Source organism: Brachyistius frenatus, unplaced genomic scaffold, assembly GCF_029030835.1.
Source record: "Brachyistius frenatus isolate BFR_SWC_R1_liver_20210118 unplaced genomic scaffold, ASM2903083v1 Contig_126, whole genome shotgun sequence".
NCBI lineage: Eukaryota > Metazoa > Chordata > Actinopteri > Embiotocidae > Brachyistius > Brachyistius frenatus.
Window position 1 is genome coordinate 690,824 of NW_027210725.1, and position 22,394 is coordinate 713,217.

The 22,394-nt window shown below is 42.6% G+C and overlaps 1 protein-coding gene across 2 annotated transcripts in view; it reads left to right on the forward strand.

The window, feature by feature from the left end:
• Positions 1-17,319, forward strand: part of pcbp4 (poly(rC) binding protein 4) — an 88,412-nt gene extending 71,093 nt beyond the window's left edge. Inside the window, exons 11-15 of one of the 2 annotated variants that reach the window (XM_069714121.1) lie at positions 1,690-1,731; positions 1,854-1,932; positions 4,222-4,277; positions 11,943-12,112; positions 15,294-17,319. In XM_069714121.1, coding sequence (XP_069570222.1) covers positions 1,690-1,731; positions 1,854-1,932; positions 4,222-4,277; positions 11,943-12,112; positions 15,294-15,729 — 783 coding nt within the window. In that variant the 3' untranslated portion in view covers positions 15,730-17,319. Of the gene's footprint in view, positions 1-1,689; positions 1,732-1,853; positions 1,933-4,221; positions 4,278-11,942; positions 12,113-14,975 lie in introns of both variants that reach the window. The other variant, XM_069714122.1, reaches the window with a different exon arrangement.
• The last annotated feature ends 5,075 nt before the right edge of the window (positions 17,320-22,394 follow it).

A 22,394-nucleotide genomic window follows, 5' to 3' on the forward strand; every position in this document is an offset into this window, starting at 1 on the left:
ATTCAACTTCTCTCATCAAATCCAAAGTGAATAAAATGTGTCCATCAGTTATCTCGGTGTTGTTAGCTAAAGTCACTCCTTCTTCTTAGTTTTCTGGAGGTCCATCTGAAAATAATCCCTCATTCATTAGAAAAGAAGATTCAAGAACACCTGTTTTTGGGGGCGTGTCTGTTTGATTGACAGGCCTGCGGTGCAGTCAGGTTACAGCTATCGGTGGGCGGGACGTAGTATCGTAGAGCGTTACTGACAGAACGAATGTGAATCACTGAGATTTGTTTTTACTGATCTATGACATAAACAGTCCCAGTCGTGCAGCAGCTCTTATTCATGTTGCATGATATTAATATTTATGTTATTTTTCCGTGTCGGTTCCTGTGTAGAGTTCTTGGATTTGGACTTTTAGGTTCCCCACTGTGTCTAAATGTTTCCTGGCAGTCTGCAGATCAAGGAGAGTCATTACAATATCTAGGAGCCGTCGCACATCCAGGCGATTACTCTGAAAGACACTTCTTTTTCCCCTCCTCTTCTGTGAGTTAGCATCAGGGGTCAAAAGTTCAGCAGCAGCAGCAGCAGCGCTGCAGACTGCGTCAAGGATAACAACTTTAAAATGTGTTATATAAGGTGTGGTGAACCTCGGGGCGACACACACACACACGCACGCACACACACACACACACACACACACACACACACACACACACACACACACACACACACACACACACACACACACACACACACACACACAGCGTCCTGTCTCCTCCCGGCCCTGCAGCCCGTCGCCTGCACCGCCCATGGAGCTGCTGCTGCTCTTTGAAGTTCAGTGTGGGATGTGAGGCGTCGTCAGACAGCCCAAGATGGAGGATCGGGTCCTTTTACAGGAGTGTTTTCAGTAACTCCTCCATCCAGAGCTGGCAGGCGTTAATCCGGAGGCTGCAGACGGAGACGAAGCCACAGACCTTCACAGGATGTTTGAGTTGTGTTACGAGCTGCGCAGATCGGAGAGAATGTTCGTCATGAAGCTAATGGACTTTTTTTTTAAGTAAAAAACTGTAGGAATAAAACCATGTGACACAGGTGTGAGTGAAAGTGAAGGTTTGGCTTCAGACAAGAGGAAAAGATGGAAATCAATCGAGTCAAACTGTCCAAACTAGCGACATCTATAACTTCTGCTGCACAAAAACAGGATTAAAATAAGTAAAAAAAAACTGAAAAATGCTGCAGATTTATGTGATATTTTGAGTTTTCAGAGATCTGAAGCTCTTTTATGTATACTTGATTTTTTGGTCATGTTTTCTTCAGAGATCTGTCTTCTTTTATCTTTTTAGGGTATTTTATGAAAGCCGACATCATATTTTTTAACCCCGAAATGTGCAAAAACAGATGCTTGCAGTGTGTTTTCAGCACTGAGTGTCTGTGGTCTCTAAATCTGCAGCTGCAGCCTCCTCCAATCACAGGGAAGGCAGAGTATGTAGCCTGAGAGGCAAAATCCAGGGCTGGAAAGGAAGGGTACTCCCTGCCGCTCGAATTGCTCTGCGACAAACTTTAATGTGGGCTAACTCAACATTTTCTACTTTCCATGTTCAGGATAAAGATTCTTCGCAGAGATATTTTGTTCATTTTCTCAAACTGAAACAAGAAGTTTCAACCTGTTTGACTTTAGTGTTTTTCCTCCTTTCTCTGTTTCAGACATACGCGGTACAGAGTCACTACGGCATTCCACACTCAGAGGTGAACTTCATTTTATTTCTTCTACATTTACTTCACTTTGAGGAATGTGACAAAGACTGTTTGTCCTGTTTTAATCAGATTATTTGTCACTGATCTCCTCTCATCCTGTCATCCTCTGTCAGTTAGCGAAGCTGCACCAGTTGTCGATGCATCAACAAGGCCTGACTCCCATCAACCAATCAGCCACGCAAGTTCTACCCGGTACGCAAATCACAGAACAAAACAAAGCACCAGGAAAGAAAAGCTGTAATATTAAATCAATAGAAAGAAAAAGGAAACGACCTTCATCCCAGTAGACCTTCATCCCAGTAGATCTTCATCCCAGTAGACCTTCATCCCAGCAGACCTTCATCCTACTAGATCTTCATCCCAGTAGACCTTCATCCTACTACATCTTCATCCCAGTAGACTTTCATCCCAGTAGATCTTCATCCCAGTAGACCTTCATCCCAGTAGACCTTCATCCCAGTAGATCTTCATCCCAGTAGATCTTCATCCCAGTAAATCTTCATCCCAGTAGACCTTCATCCTACTAGACCTTCATCCCAGTAGACCTTCATCCCAGTAGATCTTCATCCCAGTAAATCTTCATCCCAGTAGACCTTCATCCTACTAGATCTTCATCCCAGTAGACCTTTATCCCAGTAGACCTTCATCCCAGTAGATCTTCATCCCAGTAGACCTTCATCCCAGTAGACCTTCATCCCAGTAGATCTTCATCCCATTAGACCTTCATCCTACTAGATCTTCATCCCAGTAGACCTTTATCCCAGTAGACCTTCATCCCAGTAGATCTTCATCCCAGTAGATCTTCATCCCAGCAGACCTTCATCCTACTAGATCTTCATCCCAGTAGACTTTCATCCCAGTAGACCTTCATCCTACTACATCTTCATCCCAGTAGACTTTCATCCCAGTAGACCTTCATCCCAGTAGACCTTCATCCCAGTAGACCTTCATCCTACTAGATCTTCATCCCAGTAGATCTTCATCCCAATAGACCTTCATCCCAGTAGACCTTCATCCCAGTAGACCTTCATCCCAGTAGATCTTCATCCCAGTAAATCTTCATCCCAGTAGACCTTCATCCTACTAGACCTTCATCCCAGTAGACCTTCATCCCAGTAGACCTTCATCCCAGTAGATCTTCATCCCAGTAAATCTTCATCCCAGTAGACCTTCATCCTACTAGATCTTCATCCCAGTAGACCTTTATCCCAGTAGACCTTCATCCCACTAGACCTTCATCCCAGTAGATCTTCATCCCATTAGACCTTCATCCTACTAGATCTTCATCCCAGTAGACCTTTATCCCAGTAGACCTTTATCCCAGTAGATCTTCATCCCAGTAGACCTTTATCCCAGTAGACCTTCATTCCAGTAGAATCTGAGTTCAGTTTGTTCACATTTGACTTTGAAGTTGTTGTTTTTTTTGTCCTCTGACAGAATATAAATGTTTAAACCAAAAAGAAAAAAATCTGGTTTAATCAGAAACTGTTTTTTTTTTTCCATTTTAGGAAAGAGAAAGTCAATTACCTCGAGTTTCATCATCACGATCAGAAACACAGGATGTCTGTACAAATGTATTAATTTTATCAGACACGCTCTGCATTTATCTTTCAAAGTACACAAACCTGTCGGGATGGCAGAGAACTTCTCGAGTACATAATTAGATAATAAATGTTGTAGAATCTTTATTTGAGTGTGCAGCTCTGAATGTGAATGTGTGTGGCGGCTGTGATTGGAAGCATCCAGCTGGGTGACACGCCGACAGCAGAGCAGCAAACAGCTTTGATAACTGACTGAAAGCTGCAAATTAAAGGTGCGACGCAGAAAACTTTCTGGGCTTTTTATGAGAAATGTGACACGTTTCATCTCGTATATGCGTACAGCTGCATGTCAGTCATTTTAACAATGACATGAAACAAATGCCTTCGTCTACATTCAAATTCAGCGATTAATTTTATATGGCACCAATTTAGCTGCGCATTGTACCGCCTCCTCTTCAGGGAGGTCAAAGGTCGTGGTCAGCTGCCAAGAGACGACGGGTTCAGTGTCTTATTCAGGACACTTCAGCAGACGAAATGTCTCCTGTGATGGAGCCTGAACAGCTCCGTCCACTCTCCGGTTTTCCAGCTCTTCCCTCCGTGTATGGAGGTCCCACCTCTATACTGCCCCTACAGGTCAGCTGTATATTGCATCTTAATTTCTGAAGACGTGCACAACCGAAGCTCCAAGAGGGAAGAAAGGAAGAACTGTAAAACCAGAAGGGAAAGAAAAGGAAATGAGGAAAGGGAATAAGGAAAGAGGAAAAGAAAGAGAAAAAAGGAGGGAGGAAAAGGAAGAAATGCAGGAGCGAGAAGGAGGAAAGTAAAGAAGGAAAGAAAGAAAATATTACTAGAAAAAATAAAACTTAAAAGTGGCTCGTAAATGATTTTGTGTTTTTAATTGAGTTGAAGATATATTCTCGGTCTCCTTTCTGTCTCTCAGGATCGATGGAAGCTAATTCCCAAACCACGTCTCAGGAGCTCCTCATCCCAAACGACGTGAGTAGAGACATCATGGAAAAACACATCTGAATACATCTGAACTAACAAACAAACAAAGCAGTTGTGATGTGTTTGCTGATGTTTCCAGAAAGGTCAGAGGTCACAGAGGTTAATGTCTGGTTGGATGTTCAGCTGATATGTTGTGGTTTTAGTCACGTAGAGTTTTTCTTCGTAACTTAAACAACAGCCGACGTCTGAGGAACATGTTGATCTTCTCCCTCTGTGTCTTTGTACTTCCTGTTAGCTTGATAAACTGTTAGCCTCTGTAGCTTCTAGACGCCCTCCACGTTGCTGTTGCCCAGCAACGTTGTTCTCACGACTTAACCACTTGAGGGCAGTTGAATCCGGGAGGTGACAGTGTTTTGTTTGGAGTTTTTTGGGGGGTTTCGACATGGTTTTGTTTTCCTAAAGCACATGAAACTGACACGCTTCCCTCTAGTGGACGGACGTGTGTATTACACGCTTTGCCGTAATACTGGTTTGGATCGGGAGTCTGCACAGGATGTTTTATTTTGAAAATTGTCCGGATGCTCTATGCTATTGGTGTGTCTGACTTCCTGCTCGCTGCAGCTTTAACGCATATAAATAAAAAACTTCTGGGAAGCTGCTGTAACGCACCGAGAATCACAAACACGCTGGAATTTATGTTCAAACTTTATTTTAGCTCCCAGCCCTGAAGATAAAGCTTCCTCTGACCAAAAAAACCTGCGTCTCATCTTCATGCCTTCACATTTCTGTCAAATTCTGCGTTTGAGTTCTTGGAACTGAGAAGTTTGACATCGTGAGGCTGCTGGTAGTTTTCTGTAAATTTAAATTAAACCTCCAGACACCCGTTATAAGACAAAGTAAATGGTTTTGGTTCAGCAGGTGTTGATAGTAGGTGGATGCGTGGGGCACATTTGCCCTCAGTCAGACCTTCCCAGGCTCATTAAAGAGACAACATCTGCATCTGCAGTCAACAAAAAGCTTTTCTGGTTCATTTTATTTACCAGCAGTATTTAACCACATCTACAAAAGAAAAAGAAAATCATTTTAACCGGTTATCTCATATTTACAAGCTAAAGTAGAGTTTAGTAATGAAACAGGAGTCTGAACACTTCAGAAGCTGCCTGAGAGTAATTTAGTTTTTTCATTATTTTCCAAAATTTAACCAAATATAGGCAACAAAAAAAAACAGGCCTCGTTTCAGATGTCACGGCAACGATCTACTTCCTGTTTCCTGTAAACATTTCCAACTGTTCACACAAGTGACATTTTCTGAAACACGTGTTCCTCTCAGGAAGTGATGACTCAGCCGTTTCTCAGCGCCACCGGTCGACTATTTAAATGTTGCTTTTCATTCAGTTTGTGTCTCATGTTTGTGTTGATATGAATATTTCTCATCCCGTTTTTGACCCCGTGTGGATATAAAAGTGTCTGACGGCAGGTTGTGTCTGTAAATTATAATAAACTCCACAGATGTGTTCTCGATCTGCTCGCTGCTGCGACTGTGTTTCATTCAGGCAGTGAAGCGGACGGCTTTCAGTTCAGCTCAGGGACGAGTGACATCTGATGGACGTGTTGACTGTAGAGGTCAGAGCTGTGACCTTTAGTTCATGAGACACTCTGGACTCTCCTCATCTCTATTCATCCATCCATCCATCCATCCATCATCCATTCATCATCCATTCATCCATCATCCATCCATCATCCATCCATCATCCATTCATCCATCATCCAACCATCCATCATCCATCATCCATTCATCCATCATCCAACCATCCATCCATCATCCAACCATCCATCCATCATCCATCCATCATCCATCCATCATCCATTCATCCATCATCCATCCATCATCCATCATCCATTCATCCATCATCCAACCATCCATCCATCCATCATCCATCCATCATCCATCCATCATCCATCCATCATCCAACCATCCATCCATCCATCATCCATCCATCATCCATCATCCATCCATCATCCATCCATAACACTGTCCCTCTCTCCCTTTTCAGTTCAGCTCGGTCCAAACCTTCTCCATTAATCTGCTGTCATGTTTCTGTAGTTGGACTCCTCTCCTGATAATCTGACTCTCAGACGACATGTAATTATTCAGTTATTCAGAGGAACAGCGAGCCGACTGTTTTTTATACACTATATTCTCCCCGCCGGTAAAGTTCTGGCGCAAACCGAGTGGTTAAAGCTGCTCCAATGGTTTCATAATTAACTGGAGGCCCAAGACCACGACTCAGATCTATATGTTGGTGTTCGGCTTCGACTTCCTCCATTTTTCCTACGAGCTGATTAAAATACCGGAGAAGGAACGAAGATCTCCCCGCAGAGATTCACTGTTAAACACGAGGACGAGTCTCTGGACGGGATTTAAATTACAGCCGAGCAGCAGCCGGTTGTAAACTGTAATTATAACAGAGAGGATGAAGAATGACTCGTACGTGTGCTGCGGACGGAATTCAACTCTCCGAGCAGGACAGATGATATCAGAGATAAATCCTGTCCGGGCGGAGAACTCAGGAGTCGCGTTCAGTCAGCGCGACGGACGGACGGACGGACGGACGGACGGACGGACGGACGGACGGATGAGAGCGAGCGGTCACGTTTCCCTCCAGGAACTCTGACAAGATAATCAGCAGCTGCAGGTTTGAACCGAGCAGCAGCTTCACCAACGAGCAGCGAGACACGAGAGGGAGGGGCTTAACACCCGAGCATGCTAGTGTGTGTGTGTGTGTGTGTGTGTGTGTGTGTGTGTGTGTGTGTGTGTGTGTGTGTGTGTGTGTGTGTGTGTGTGTGTGTGTGTGTGTGTGTGTGTGTGTGTGTGTGTGTGTGTGTGTGTGAGAGAGCAGCTTAATGACATCCTATAGCTCACAGTGAGAGCTTTAACAACAGACCCCCCCCCCCCCCCCCTCCTCATGCTCTCCTTCAAGGAACCTTTTCCAAATTACAGGGGCAGCGGGGAATCGCCCAGAAATAGCCGTCTCCTCCTCCTCTGCTCCTGATTTCTACCCACCGGCGCTTACATAAAGCAGCTTGGGGGGGGGGGGGGGTGTTGCCTGAAGCTCACATCTCCGGAGCAGTCAACCTTGACCGAAGCGGAAAACGCCGCAGCTCTTCTTTTTTTTTTTTTTATCCCCGTCAGTCTTCAGCGAATCTTCCTCTTCAGTCGATTCTGTTCCGGCTGCAACGATCAGTTCAGTCAGCGAGTTGATCTGAAGACAATTAACTCAAAGCTTTTTAACAGTTGATGAATTAATTAGGCTGCAGAAAGGTTTCGCTGCACCAGTCGACCAGGATGGTGGTGCGCGCTTTGTACAATGAATGATGACCGTAATTATAGATATAAAATATAGTTTCAAAGGTGGAGGAGCCGTTTCAGGTCATTTTGGTTCAGGAAGTTCAAATCTGATTCTTTTTTATTCCCACTGAAAAAGTTATTTTCTGGATCCCAATGCAACATACAAATGTTATAAAACTAGTGGTCTCAACTTAAATCTCCATAAAGTTTACACTGAACAGGAAGAAACGTCCAACATTGGGAAGGAAAACTCAGCAGGTTCACTGTTAAAGGGAAAATTAGGAATGTTTTCACATGCATTTCTTTTGTTATCTCTGCTGAACCAGAAAACTAAACCAAACCTTCACCCAAAACAAAAGTCTGGCCAACTAGTCACACAATTAGAAAAAAAATTAGTCAAAATGTCCTAAAAGACAAAAACTATTTTTTTTTCTGCATTTGCATCTGTTAATTAGCGATTCTGAAGGTTTTATAAGTATTTTGATGTTTTCATCTGCCGTCTGCAAGCGCAGGTTCGGAGTCGTGTATTTGAGGTTAAAGCTCGACGCGCCTGAAACGCTGCAGGTCTGAATGTTCGGCCGGTTGTGACTCGCTGAAGGCCGACTGGGATTCAACGAGGCCGTTTGGGAGGTCAAACGGCGGCTAAAGGTGGATCACACCTCAGGGAGGCTGCAGCTCAGACGGGAGAACGGGTTGAACACTAGTCAGAAGGTTGGTGGTTCCATCCCAGCTCCTCCTGTCCACATGCCTAAGTGTCCTTGAGCAAGACACTGAACCCTAAAATTGCTCCCAATGGTGAACCGTCGGTGTGTTGTAGGTCGCTTTGGATAAAAGAATTGAAATGAAAATTAAATGTAATGTAATCACACACAACCGGCCGTGACCTGGTTGTTGTCAGCCGGCGCTTTGTCTCCCACACCGTCATTACAGCTGCTACACACACACACACACACACACACACACACACACACACACATTCTCACACACACACACACACACACACACACACACACACACACACACACACACACACACTTGAATTATCGCTGCTCCTTCCAGGAATAGACCTCTCCAGCTCAGAGCAGATATTTGTTGGTCAGATGATTTGTGGGGAACAGAAGTGAGAAAAACCTGAAGAATGTAACTGGGAGGAAATAAAGGAATGAATGAAGGACGAGGAAGAGGAGGAGCAACGAAGATTGTTCTACACGAAGGTCGCAGCTTCCTCCTTCTCCGAGCACCTCAAGAAATACTCAGAGCTTCGATCTGTTTTACAGCTGCAACGATTAGTCGATTAAGTAATGTTGATAATCAATTAATCATCTGTTGCTAAAACAAATTCTCTGATTTTGGGGTTTGTAATGTGAAGAGTTGCTGCTTCTCTAATATTTTTAGGTTTTTGCGTATTTAGGCTATTTGATTGACAGGCTAGGTGTGCAGTCAGGTTTCCAGTGTAGGTGGGCGGGGCATGGTGTCCTATGATGGAGTTAGATCCACCCGTCGCTCCTCCCCCAGCTCGCCCAAATATGGTCACAAAAAAACAATAAAAATCTGCGATCCTGAAATGATTCGATATTCATAAATAAAATGTCTCTTTCTGTGTTCGTTATAAAGAAACACGAGAAAAGATTTTATGCAACAAGCAGAATTAATTCTTCTGTCATTACAAGTCATTAACCTGAAATTAATAACGACTCTCCGAGGCAACGTTTTATTACAGCAAACACACAAACAAACAATTAAGAGTAAATGATGAAGTTATTTAATAATGTGTCCCTTGGAGTGATAGATTTCAGCCCTAATGAGCCGTACCGAGGGATAATTAGCTGTTTGTGCTCCGAACTCCTCTTATGGGATCAGTTCAATTTACTATTGGTAGCTTTTAATTGGTTTCCATTGACACTGTCTGGAGCTGAGATGATTCCTCATTATCTCTCCTGTCACTTATGTAACATTTAAATCCTTTAAATACCAACGACCACTTCTTTTTGTTTTCTTATTTATGGAGCCGAGAGAAAAATAATCAGCCGCAGTCAGCGTGAAAAAGAAGTCATTAAAATGTTGTGTTTTGTCTGAGAAATCAGACGTCGGATACATTTGATGAGTTTTCTGTTCTTATGTTTGTTATCATCACATTTCTGTGTTTTGTAGAATATTTATCAGAACAGAGGAATTATGTTATTCATACTTTTATTTCATCTGTGGTTTGAGACGGTGGATATTAATGTCTCTGAGTAATGTGGGTTTTTTACATTAAGGGCAGATGTAAACAGGAAGTTTAGCGTTGCCATGGATACAGTGAGTTTGAGCCTCAGTTTTCTTGCCTAGTTGTTGAACATATGGAAAATAAAGTGTGCGGAGTTAGTCATGAATAATTTCTGTTTGCTGTGAACCATCGGATGTTCTGGTAATTATCACTAAATGACTTTATAAATGTTTACGTGTTGGAAAGAAGAATAACATCCTCAGAAAGTTTAGGTCGCACTGAATCTAAAAATATGTGTTTCATGTCTGTTTGTTGTTTTTAAAATGTATTTAGTTGTTTTGTTTTGACAGTTTGAAAAAGCCTTCGGAGTGTAATACCATTTTTTTGAGTGAAAACTGCACAACTGGTAAAACAAAAGGGCAATTTAAGTTAAAACAGTCCTCCAAAATCAGTATTAATTCTTCTAATTAAAGAAATAGTTGCCGTAAAATGTAATTTTACATGCGCTCGTAGTTGTCAGATATTTTTCATTGACTTATGAGATCTTCTTGGAATTATGAGAGTTTTTATAATCATGATCCAGTATTTTGGAATTATGAGATCCCCATCTGTTATTGATGAGATCGTTTCTCATGTAATTATGAGATCCAAAAATTGGAATCAAGAGATCTTTTCTTGTAAATATGAGAATAAGTAAATAGTTGTTTGTAATTATAATCACATATAAAAGCCTCCAAACGTTTCTTTCTTTAGTGAATGCGGTGGGCTTCTGTAGACCCGTGCAGATAGTTTGAAAAATGTTCTGCCGTGTCAGCAGTTTTTTTTTTTTATAAATTTAGCTCCAATTGCAACCTTGACACCTCGGAGACGGGGTGCAGCCTGACAGCCTCTTTAGACCAAAAGGTAACGAGACATATTTACGGTGTGCAGTGACACGGAGGTAAGCAGCACAGGAACGATCTGTCTATTGTTACTGTGACACAAACCCCCGCCGGGACGAGTTTAGCTCCCACACAGCGACAGATGAGTTCACCACCTGTTGCTGCTCCGTATTCTTAGACGCCAGCAGATAACGAGATGGACGGAGCGGCTGAGCGATAGAAACAAGGCTCCATATCGACGGCGCCCTCTGGTGGCGGTCACCACGTCGGAGCTTTAAATCTTCTATCAGCCTGGAGTTCACGAGTTGTGACGTGTTTGCTGACGTTTCCAGGAAGGTCAGAGGTCACAGAGGTTCACGTCTGGTTGGATGTTCAGCTGATATGTTGTAGTTTCAGTCACGTAGAGTTTGTCCTCATAACTTAGATAATATTCTACATCTGAGGAACATGTTGATCTTCTCCCTCTGTGTCTTTGTACTTCCTGTTAGCTTGATAAACTGTTAGCCTCTGTAGCTTCTAGACGCCCTCCATGTTGTCGTTGCCTAGCAACACTTTACGATTTCCCATGATGTAACCACGAGCTCACGCAGCAGCTGATACAACGACGTGACGCTGATATGCTTCCCTCTAGTGGACGATGTGTATCACAGACTTTTTTTGGCAAACATTTTGGAAATTTAAGTTTGCCCAATTCACTATTAGCACTTCCTGCTTGCTATGGATCACCGTGTGTAGTTACAAATCTAAATTAATTACTCTGCACTGCAGAAAACTTCCAAATGTGAGAATTCTCATGCAAGAATGATCTCATGCACCATCTTTCTTCTGTGATTTATGGACGTTTGTTTGCGATAGTTTGTTGTCCCAGAGATCTCAGATGATGTTTCTTTGTGTTCAGCTTTGACTGAGTTATGACAACGACCGACAACAACAACATCAACCAAAGCTTTTAAAGTACTTTAATTCCCTCCAAGTTGCTGCTGCAGCTGTTGGTCGTGTTGGTAAGAAGGTCAAACACCATCACGAACATGTTTCTTTCACCTCAGGAAGAGTTTCTCCCAGAATCCCTTATTAGTAATGCAGAAATATGCAGAATGAATATTTGTTTTTATTGTGGATCTATTTCAACAGGATCTTCGGCCTGTGTGTGAAATAAACATGAAGAATGGTGCATGAACATTTTTTTAAAGTCTAGAAAATCTTCTCTTCATCCCAAAATGTTTCAGTCGCCTTTAAACGCCTTTTAATCCCGATTCCTGTCCGTCTCTTCCTCGCAGCTGATTGGCTCGATCATCGGTCGCCAGGGCACCAAGATAAACGAGATCCGGCAGGTGTCGGGGGCCCAGATCAAGATCGGCAGTCAGATCGACAGCAGCAGCGACCGCCACGTCACCATCACCGGCACGCCGATCGCCATCAACCTGGCTCAGTATTTAATCACTTCATGGTAAGCAGCCGCGGCGAAGACACGACGCTCACATCTGGAGCGCAACGATGACACCGTTATTAGCTCAACATTTAAAAACGACACGGAGTTTCTTTAAACCAACTTTTAACGAAGGTCCCGATAAGAGACGGAGTTCAGATTAAAGAGCTTTTTCCGTTGAAGTCGTTACTTCCGATCACATCCTGCTCATTATTTGCAGGTTTCTTTGCACAAACAGGTCAGAGTTTAAAGTGTGAAGTCTTGAGTACGTTGAATTCCTCCTCTGGTGAAGCGGAGCATCGTTAGCGCTCTCGTTAGCGCTCTCGTTTGCACCGCGAACAAACGAGAGTCTCCGCATGATAAAAAGAAATGAAGCTCTCCGTCAATCAGAGGACGACTTCGTGTCTGCCGCCATTTAACGAGTCGGAGACACGTGACGCTCGCCGCCGGCCGGCTTTAATACGACCGGCAGGAATACGTAAACGTGTGATTGGACGGTGGATGAAATTGATATTTGGCTCAGCGCTCGTCCCGCCGCCGACAGCAGGGAGAGCAGGTCTGATACCGAGTCTGAAATGTCAGGTCAGAGGAGGTGACGCCGACGCCGGAGCGTCTCCACAGAGTCCTCTTCTGCGTTATATGTTTTTTAATCAGCGACACACAGATGAGACTTCCTGCCTGAGATTGTAACGTCTCTCGGCTCGGGTCGCTCGGCGGCCGACCGCGGCTTCACGAGTCATTAAACACCTGCAGCTGCATCAAGAGGTGGATCATGTGCTCGGGTTGTTTTAGGCAGGTTCATGCTACAAATTCTTGTTCAGCTTGGAGGAAAACTTTGAGTTGAACTTCATTAAACTTCATATTTGTTTATGCTTTATTGGGGAAACTGGAAACTACTTCTTGGTTGTTTTTTTGTTTTGTTTCCGTCGGTTTTTGTCGTAGTTTTTCCTTCCGATGTTTCACACCAGCGCCGACCGAGAGGAGATGAGATCAGCTGCTCTCAAACCTCCGATCATCTCATCTGGGAACGTTGATTTTCTCATTTGCCAGACGTTACTCTCGGTTTTTTTAGATTTCATATTTTGGTGTGTCCTCTGGGATTTTAAATGTTTTAATTAAATGATAGATAAATATCAAAACTAAATAAGTTTTGTTTGTAGCCAAACCAGTGACGACGTTACTGTGACCTTCCAGACCAACATTACTTCAGATTTATGACCTTACAGCGGTGAAGTGCACCTCAGCATTTACATTACAAACGATTTATTTAATGTTATTTAAGAATGACGAGCCGATGGATGATTTCACTCACGCTTACAGGTTTGGTTTAAATAACTTTAGCTACATTTACTGAACGTTCTCGACTTGGGAAGCCGTCCGGTTCGAAAAAAATCAGTTCAGGTTCCTTCAATCGGACGATAGAACGTTTTATTTCACTCTTTTCAAACTAAATTTTAGAAACGTATAAAGCGTCTATCGATGCATGTGAAGCGTTTAGGGAACATCAGTACCTCCTACAGAAAACAACCCGGGTTACACTCTCCCCCTCTGAACTGCAGGAAAAACAAAGATTTATACCGAAATGTGTAATTTCCTTTCTCTGAGAATAGATTTTAAACGTGCTATCGAAGTCCAGTTGTCAAACCATGTAAATATTTATCTCTGAGGAGAATCTGAGCTGAAGCATCAAGTCTCCAATTTTCAACAAACGTTAACGTTAACTGTCGGTGTAGTCGTTTGCTCTGTGCGGTTGCCGCGGTGACAAATAGACGATGACCCCTCTGATGGGAAACGTGACTTCTGCTGATTATTATTCGTGCCTGTGAGCGCCTCTGGACCCTCGCATGCAATCAGGAAACCTGTCAGACACAAATACTTCTTCCAGCCTCGACTGGATTGGATGAAATGAACGTTTCCAATCGAGTCGACGCCGATTCATTTGGTTTTGATGTTTGACGGCGGCTGAAACAAAACGTTCACCGTCTCCAAACCGAACAATCGTAGCTCCACGAAAGACCAAGATGAAGCTGAGAAAACAAACTCTGGTGAAACTCTTTCATTGGTCTTCTTCTAAAAAGCTGAAACGCAACACTGAAGTTTTTTCTTTTCTTTTATTTCTTTTATAAAATGTTGAGATAAATCTGTTTCTGCTTTGATTTGTAAATTTAAAATCTTTAGCCGTTGCTAATGACAGCTCCACTGACAACAAATCTGCCTTTCTGACATTTTACCTCCAACTTTTTAATCTCTGTCTAAAATTCATAAGAGCAAGAAAACAGGAGTATAAAACAACGGCGACCTCCTGAGATAATAATTTACCCTTTCTCCTGTTGCCTGGGATTAAAAATCTATTTTGACCCAAAGTTTTTGATAATTGACTTTTTATACTGTTGAAATCAGACAACAGGTAAAAGTCAAAGAAAAATTGTGTTAGTTTGTGTGATTCAACGTGTTTTAGCACAAATTTCATTTACAAATTGTTTCAATTCAAAAAAAGAACTTTATTTGTGTGTAACGTTGATTTGTAGGTCTGAAGCCTAAAATGACGGTTTGGCACGTTGTTATTTTTCTGTCACTAATTCGACTGAAATGAAAATTCAGACTGTTTCTTCTGTAATTCACTGTTTCTGTGCTTACTGTTGACTGATGACGACATAATTGTGTTTTAATTCTGATGTTGCAGGTTCAGTAAATTAAACCCGCTCAGTAAAACGTTAGAAATGTGAAATGCATAGAGACGAGACGGCGGAGCGTGATTTCATCTCTGGAAGATGAACTGGCTGTTTTTTGAATTGGTCCTTTTTCCTGTTTGTGAAGCAGCATCATATGTGACGAAGCCTCCATGCTAACGTGTCTATAACGGTTTTGTTCCCTCCTCCCAAAGCCCCCTCCCGAGCCATCACCCCAACTTATACAGCACACCCCCCATCCGTACAGCGAACCCCCGACAATAATCTGTTGCAACCTCCAGCAAAACACACCTGTCTCCTGATTTCAGTTTTGTCATTTTTACTCTCCAAAGAATCCTGTTTGTTTCCTTTTTTCTTTGGGTTTAATTTTTATTTTTCTTTCTTTAACATGTCTTTTATTTAACCCTCTAACCCTTCTCCATCCAAAACCCCCCGACCCCTCCCCTCTCCTCCCTCCACCCTCCGTTCCCTCCACCTCCTCCGTCCCCTTCCCTCCCTCAACCCCCCTCCAGTTTAGAGACCGCCAAATCCACCGCCCAGTCCTCCTCCATGCCGTCTCCCGTTGACCTGACCATGAGCTTCACCCAGCCCGCCCCCCCCGCCTCCGCCTCGTCCTCCTCCTCCTCCCCCCTGGCAGCGATGGGTGCCGCACTGCCCCACGCTCCAATCCTGGGCGCTCCCTACGCCCTCCCCCTCTCCAGCCTCCTGGGAATGAAATCCATCCCCTACCTGGCACTCTCCACCCCTCCCGCCTCAGCAGCAGCGGCGGCGGCGGCGGCGGCGGCCATCGGGGTTCCCATGTTGCCCGGCTCGGTGCCGACGTCGGCGGGCGTTCAGGTTCCGGCCCACGCGGCGGCGGCGGCGGCTCTGGCGTCCTACACGGCCAAGATCTCGTCCTCGGCCAACGGGATGAAGAAGCCGGAGAGACAGAAGTTCGCTCCGTACTGACGAGGCAGGACGGCGTCTCTGAGGTCAGGTGGGACGGGCCGACTCACTGTTCTCACTTCCTCCTTCTTCCCTTCATCTCTTCTTCTTTTCTTCTCGACTGTTTAAAAACATCAAAGTGGGATAGTTGGAACATGATTTTAAATATATTATTTACAGAGTGAGTGGAAGACGCAACAAACAGGGTTTTTCTACGACGCCGGCGGTTCGTGATTTTATTTTAAGTTATTTACCTTGACGCTGAGTCGGCAGTTCTTCATCTAACAGCTCGAACTATTCCTCACAGCAAAACAGATCTGCTGTTGCATTTCCTGCAACATCGTCACAATAAAAGCATCGCGATGCTTTTACCAGTGAGGAACTTTTAATGTGGAGCAGCGACAGCAGGAAATGATCACATGAACAGGAGGATGGGACTTGAGTTTTATATATTCAAAGAGTTGCTAAATCTAAAAATGATAGATTAATTTATGCGACTATCATCCAGCCAGTTTTTACCGACGTCTGGTTGTAATGTGTTCCTCCCATCAGAAGGTGGCGGTGACGCACCTTAAAGCTGTCTGCCAGCCAGTTCCGAGCAGATTTTCTGTCGTATTTTTGCCGTCATTTGCGAACAGAATCCGAGCAGTCGTAAGCAGCGTCGGAGACGTGGTACCAACGAAGTCAAAACTATTTCTAAAAATAGAAGAAGCGCAAATGCTAACGCTAACTCGGCTGCACCCCGGGCTAATAGAAAAACCCTGAAACACAAAAGCTGGACGCTGGTTGTGAAGTCAACAGAAGAAAGAAGCGGTTTTAATGATGAGAAGCTGATGTTGACTGAAGCCCGTCAGCGGGATCACAAACCAAATGAGGGATTTCAGATTTTCACGCTGATATCCATCTAAGCTCCACATGAGAAAAACAAATGAAAGAATATGAAGAATAAATCCACCCTCTGCTTCTTCGACCTTTTTTTCTTTTTCTTTTTTTTGTTGTCCTTGTCAGCTTTTTCTTTGAGCATCAGTTTTAAAAACAAAGTTATTGAAACATTTGACAAAATATTGGTATGACAATCCTGTCCAGCAGCTCTCTGAAGCTGCTGGATCATCGTGGCTTCACCCGTTATTTATTAATTAAGCACTCAGGTCGCTGAGTCCTCTTTACGTCCTCCACACAGCCATGACGAAGAACATCTCTTCCTCCTCACTCAGACAAACCTCTGGATGCTTTCATGTCTTTGGTTGCTGCCTAAATGCTTGATTCTGGTTATTAAGGACATCTTGAAAGCAGGATGTTTAGCTTTGCGTTGACTCCAAACCTACATATATACATGAATATACTAAAACTAGACTTTAAATCACCGTTTGTTACTTTTGAAATTAAGATTTTACAAAATACCATGTTAAAATGACATTGAAGTGTTCGTAGCTTCAGGTCTGTAAAATGGTTCTGATCCAGAAGTGTCTTCAGCTGCAATACCAGCGAGTGCCACTAGAGGTCGGCTCCAAAAAGCCTCCGGCTCCATAGACTCCCATTCAACTTCTCTCATCAAATCCAAAGTGAATAAAATGTGTCCATCAGTTATCTCGGTGTTGTTAGCTAAAGTCACTCCTTCTTCTTAGTTTTCTGGAGGTCCATCTGAAAATAATCCCTCATTCATTAGAAAAGAAGATTCAAGAACACCTGTTTTTGGGGGCGTGTCTGTTTGATTGACAGGCCTGTGGTGCAGTCAGGTTACAGCTATCGGTGGGCAGGACGTAGTATCGTCAGGTTTCCAATCAGATCGGTCAGATCCACCTCTGGCTCCTCCCACAGCTCGTCCAAATATGGTCACTTCCTGCTCCAAACTGCTCCGAACTAGCAAAGATGGTGACGGACAGAATCTGAACTGGAGGATTAATTTCTTTCCTCGTCCGGCCGTTTCACTGCAGCGTGATCGTCCTGTTAGTGTCCAGTCTTCTGTCTTTGAGCTCCGTTTTTGGTCTCCACCAGCTCCTGAGGGAACAAGTGTCTCATTGTCCCAAACTGAACTAAACTAGCTAAATATTAAATAGGTGATCCAACTCCAGCTTTAAATCAAAATAAACCTGACGTAGCACTGGTGGCAACGAACACAACGACAACGGTCCTGAAGATGTGATTTGTGTTCGGGTCTGAATAAAAGAGCCCAGACGGGACGAGACGTGAGGACGTGATGGTGTCTAGCGGTTCTGTCTGTTCAAAGGAACAACAACAACAACAACAACAAAATAAAATAAAAATAATAATAAAGTCAACGTTTTTTTTAAAATTATAAGCACTGGGGAACGGGCAGAATATGTACTTTGACGTTGGATAATTTACGTGCATTTTGATCATAATGCTTCAGTACTTTTACGTGAGATTTTAAATGCAGGACTTTTATCTTTTCTCATTTCTGCTTCTTCCGCTGCTAAAAAAAAATAACTTCAGGGATGTTTTTGTTTAATTTAAGGATCTGCTTCTTCAAAAGTTTACCATACTGTAAACGAACCGAGGCATTAAAGAAACATCCATTTGTTTGACTGATTATGCAGGAAAAGGTCTGAGTCAGCAGGTTTGAGTTTCAAACACTCATCATTTTCCAAAGATCCCACTTTTTTCTCTCTGAAACTCCTTTTTTTGTTGTTCTTTTCATGGTTTGTTCTTGCAGCTCCGGCCTCGTCAGAGTCAGGAGGGTTGCTGGGTGTTTGTAGCCGCTGATATTTACGGTTATTTGGGCCACGAAGCCTGTAAAAGCCATAGAGACTATTCAGCTTTCCCTCCTCGTCTCCTTCCTGTTGTATACTCGCATATTTATTAACTATTACGGAAGATTCCCTCAGACATTATATCACTGGTCACTAACACTGAGCCGAACATTCGGCTTTTGTATACAATGATGTCGACTTGTAAATGACTTTTTTTCCTTCCCGCTTCCTGTTTTTTTTTTCTTTACTTTCAGTATTTGTTGTATAAAGTTGTTTTTTTCAAACGTACAACAGATTTTAAAATGTCTTTTTGCGTTAACGGTCTGTTTTCTGTTCAAAGTTCTCACTTTAAATGTGTTTAAATTATTTTCTAACTTATTAAGACGAGTGTTACACTTGCAGCTTTAAAAAAAAAAAAAAAAAAAAAAAAAAAACTTTTTTCCAACATGGCTGCAGGAAAATACTGTAAAACTATTTTAGTTAGTTTTTTTTATTAATTTTGTGTGTGAACAAATGAATTCTTCTTTTTGAAAAAAAATACTTATCACTGTACGATTAATGCTAATAACCAGATGTTTTTGTTAGAAGAGTAGTGTTTTCACCTGTGAGCTCGAACTGGACATTTTAACACACAAACACACACACACACACACACACACACACACACACACACACACACGCACACACACACACACACACACACACACACACACACACAGACACACACACACACACACACACACACACACACACACACACACACACACACACACACACACACACACACACACACACACACACACACACACACACACACACACACACACACACACACACACACACACACACACACACACACACACACACACACACACACATACACACACTTTCTAACTGTTGCCCTGCTTCCCAACTTTCAGCATCCACAGAACTAGAATAAAGTAGAACTCACCTCCTGCAGGTTGACTCGACTTGAAGTTGCGAAACGTTGCATCAGAAATCTGATTTCATTTTTATTTTTTTTCGTGAATGTCCACAGCGAGGAGCTCTGGTGACATCTTGTAAAGTAATTCCTTCACAGGTCAGTACCACCGATCAATAACTCTGTCAGCTCTTTGCAGATAAATCAAGGACACGCTGAAATAAGAAGCTCAAATCTGGCTTAAACACACGGACAATCCATCATTCACATAGAGAGGAGTCAACGTTTTGTATTTAACAAAGTAATACGTCAGAACTACTGGATTAAATATTTAAAGGAGATAAAAGAGGCCCAGAAAATATTATTTGAAGGTCAGTTATTCATTTAGGCAATTTAAAGTTTGCCTGCTATTAATTTATTTTCCCTACATCTGGCTGTCTACTAATTATGATAAATTTGTCATCTAACAATGACGTTTCTAAGAATGCAACTAAATGGTCACGGACTGATTGAAATTTCAAATCTGTAGCTACGAGTGGAGTTTGCCGTACGGGAAAATAAAAAAGGTGCCACTGAAATTCACCATGAGCTGATATGTTAGCACATTGTGCTTATTACACGCTGTGGCCAAGGATAGACCAGGACTAAGGACAGACCAGGACTAAGGACAGACCAGGACTAAGGACAGACCAGGACTCAGGATAAACCAGGACTAAGGATAAACCAGGACTAAGGATAAACCAGGACTAAGGATAAACCAGGACTAAGGATAGACCAGGACTAAGGATAAACCAGGACTAAGGATAAACCAGGACTAAGGAAATGCAGTGTGAAAAGCAGTGAGAGCTGAGAGAGTCAACCAAAACGGAGACAGGCCATAAAAACCAAACAGATAAACTGCTGAGTCGGCGTGACATCATCACTATTAACGAATCCTTCACCTACAAGTAGTCACGTGATCTCTAACCAATAACATTACGGCCCTAAAGATGGCCAAACGTCAAAACTGTCCAGACTTCCTCGAACAGACTCCTTCAGTGAACGGTTGGTTATTGATCGCTGATAGAAGTGATTGATTAGAGTGAAGTCAGGAGAGGTTCGGTCTACTTGTTCTAGTTCTGTGGACGAGTTCCTTCTGTGTGAAAGTAGCAAGCAACAATCTCTTGTTTATTTTTTTAATTTAAATTTTGTTCCAACTAAACCGACGCCTGATGCTCGGTCCGAGTGTCGGAGACTAATGCTGCATGTTCGCTTGGCCTCACTAACACACACACACACACACACACACACACACACACACACACACACACACACACACACACACATGTAAATACACCCAGGAGACGACCATTAAAGCTAGCGTGACGCACACTGACGCCTCGGTCTTTGCACTGACAGTGTGAACTCAAAGCAATACGAAACAGCCGGACGAGTAGCGACGCGTTCCAGAGCAACGACGGCCGGCGGATTTAAACGAGTGTAACGAACACGTTGACGTTCAGCTGAGCTGTCGATGACTTCTGTTCCTTCTGTCTGTTTTTAAGATGATGATGTGGTATATTTCACAGGCTCACTTATTTTTATAAAGTCAGAATAATCTTGTTGATGAACTGAACTGTGTTTAGTCACGTCTTCTCTTCGCTCACCACGTTCATCCATCTTCTTTTCTTTTTTTTTCCCGCTCATTGTCCACGTGTCCTTCTTCCATTTGCACGAGTCTGACTTGACTTGATGTCTATGCAAACACATCCGTGTGCGCTTCGGCTCGGCGACCTCCGCGGACGCTCTGCTGGCGCTTGTGAAGTGCAGCTGAAATGAAAGGGCTACGGTCGACCAGCTCCGAGCCGCAGCGCATCCGCCCCGAAGATTAGTGCTGAAATGGTAGCGGGACGTCCCGGTCAGTGAACGCCTCGCGTGACGCGGCTGCCCTGTAGGTGGTGCTGTACGTTTGATTATTTAAAAAGACAGAAGACAGTATGGCAGTTTTCTTTTAGCTGTTTTCATTTTATATTCCATCAGCCGTGTGGAGCTCAGGAGCAACAAACACGCTTCCTTCTCAATATTTAGTTTATTCACAAAGTCGAATTTCAACGTTATTCAAAATATTTATTTTGACTTTATTGTTGAAATTTTTACTTTATTCTTCGAAATTTGTACTTTATTCTCAAGATTTTTACTATATTTTCAAAATTGACTTTATTCATAAAATTTTGACTTTTTTATAAAAGGACATTTAAAAAAATCTCTTTTTCTTTTTCTTTAATGTGACATTCGGAGTATTAACTACGTCTTCATTATATCTGGAGGAAGACGTTCTTTACATTTTTCTCGCCATGAGACACGACATCTCTATTATTTATACTCATGTAAATAAAATGATTTAGACAAGAACATTTTGGGATAAAGCAGGTTTTTTTACTTTTAATAAACATTTTGAGAGATAATACATGATATTGTCTCAATTGGTTGCCGTGTTGCTCAATTTCGGCAACGATTTTTGAAAATAAAGATCGTCTAAATCGTGTAAAAAGGATGAAGATTTAAACTGTAGAGGAGGAGCAGCGGGACACGAGACGATGGATCAAGCGAAAGAGACGTTAACACGTCCTTATTACAACATATATGTACGTTTTCAGCGCCCTCTAGAGGACCAACATGTCCTCACTGCTAATCTTTTAATGCAACATTTTCCAAAACGTTGCTGAAAAACAACGTGACCATCGGCCAATGTCTCAAACCAAAGAGGAAATAAACAGATCAACTCAGGTAGAAACAAAATGTCTTAACAGTGATGACTGATAATTATGAGATGACGTCTCAAATCTATTATTATTTTTGGGTGAATCCGACACGCTTTTAGATTTAACTTCTTTTAACTTTGGCTAACATTTTTTTCTGATAATATGTTTTGTGCTGTAAAAACTTGTTTTATCTCAATATTTTCTCTTCTACTGAAGAAATGTAGCATAAAATCATTAATACTACATGAATATAAGTGAAAGGTTGTTGTCGCTAATCTAAATAGTAATTTTTATTTGATGCTATAATTTTGCCTC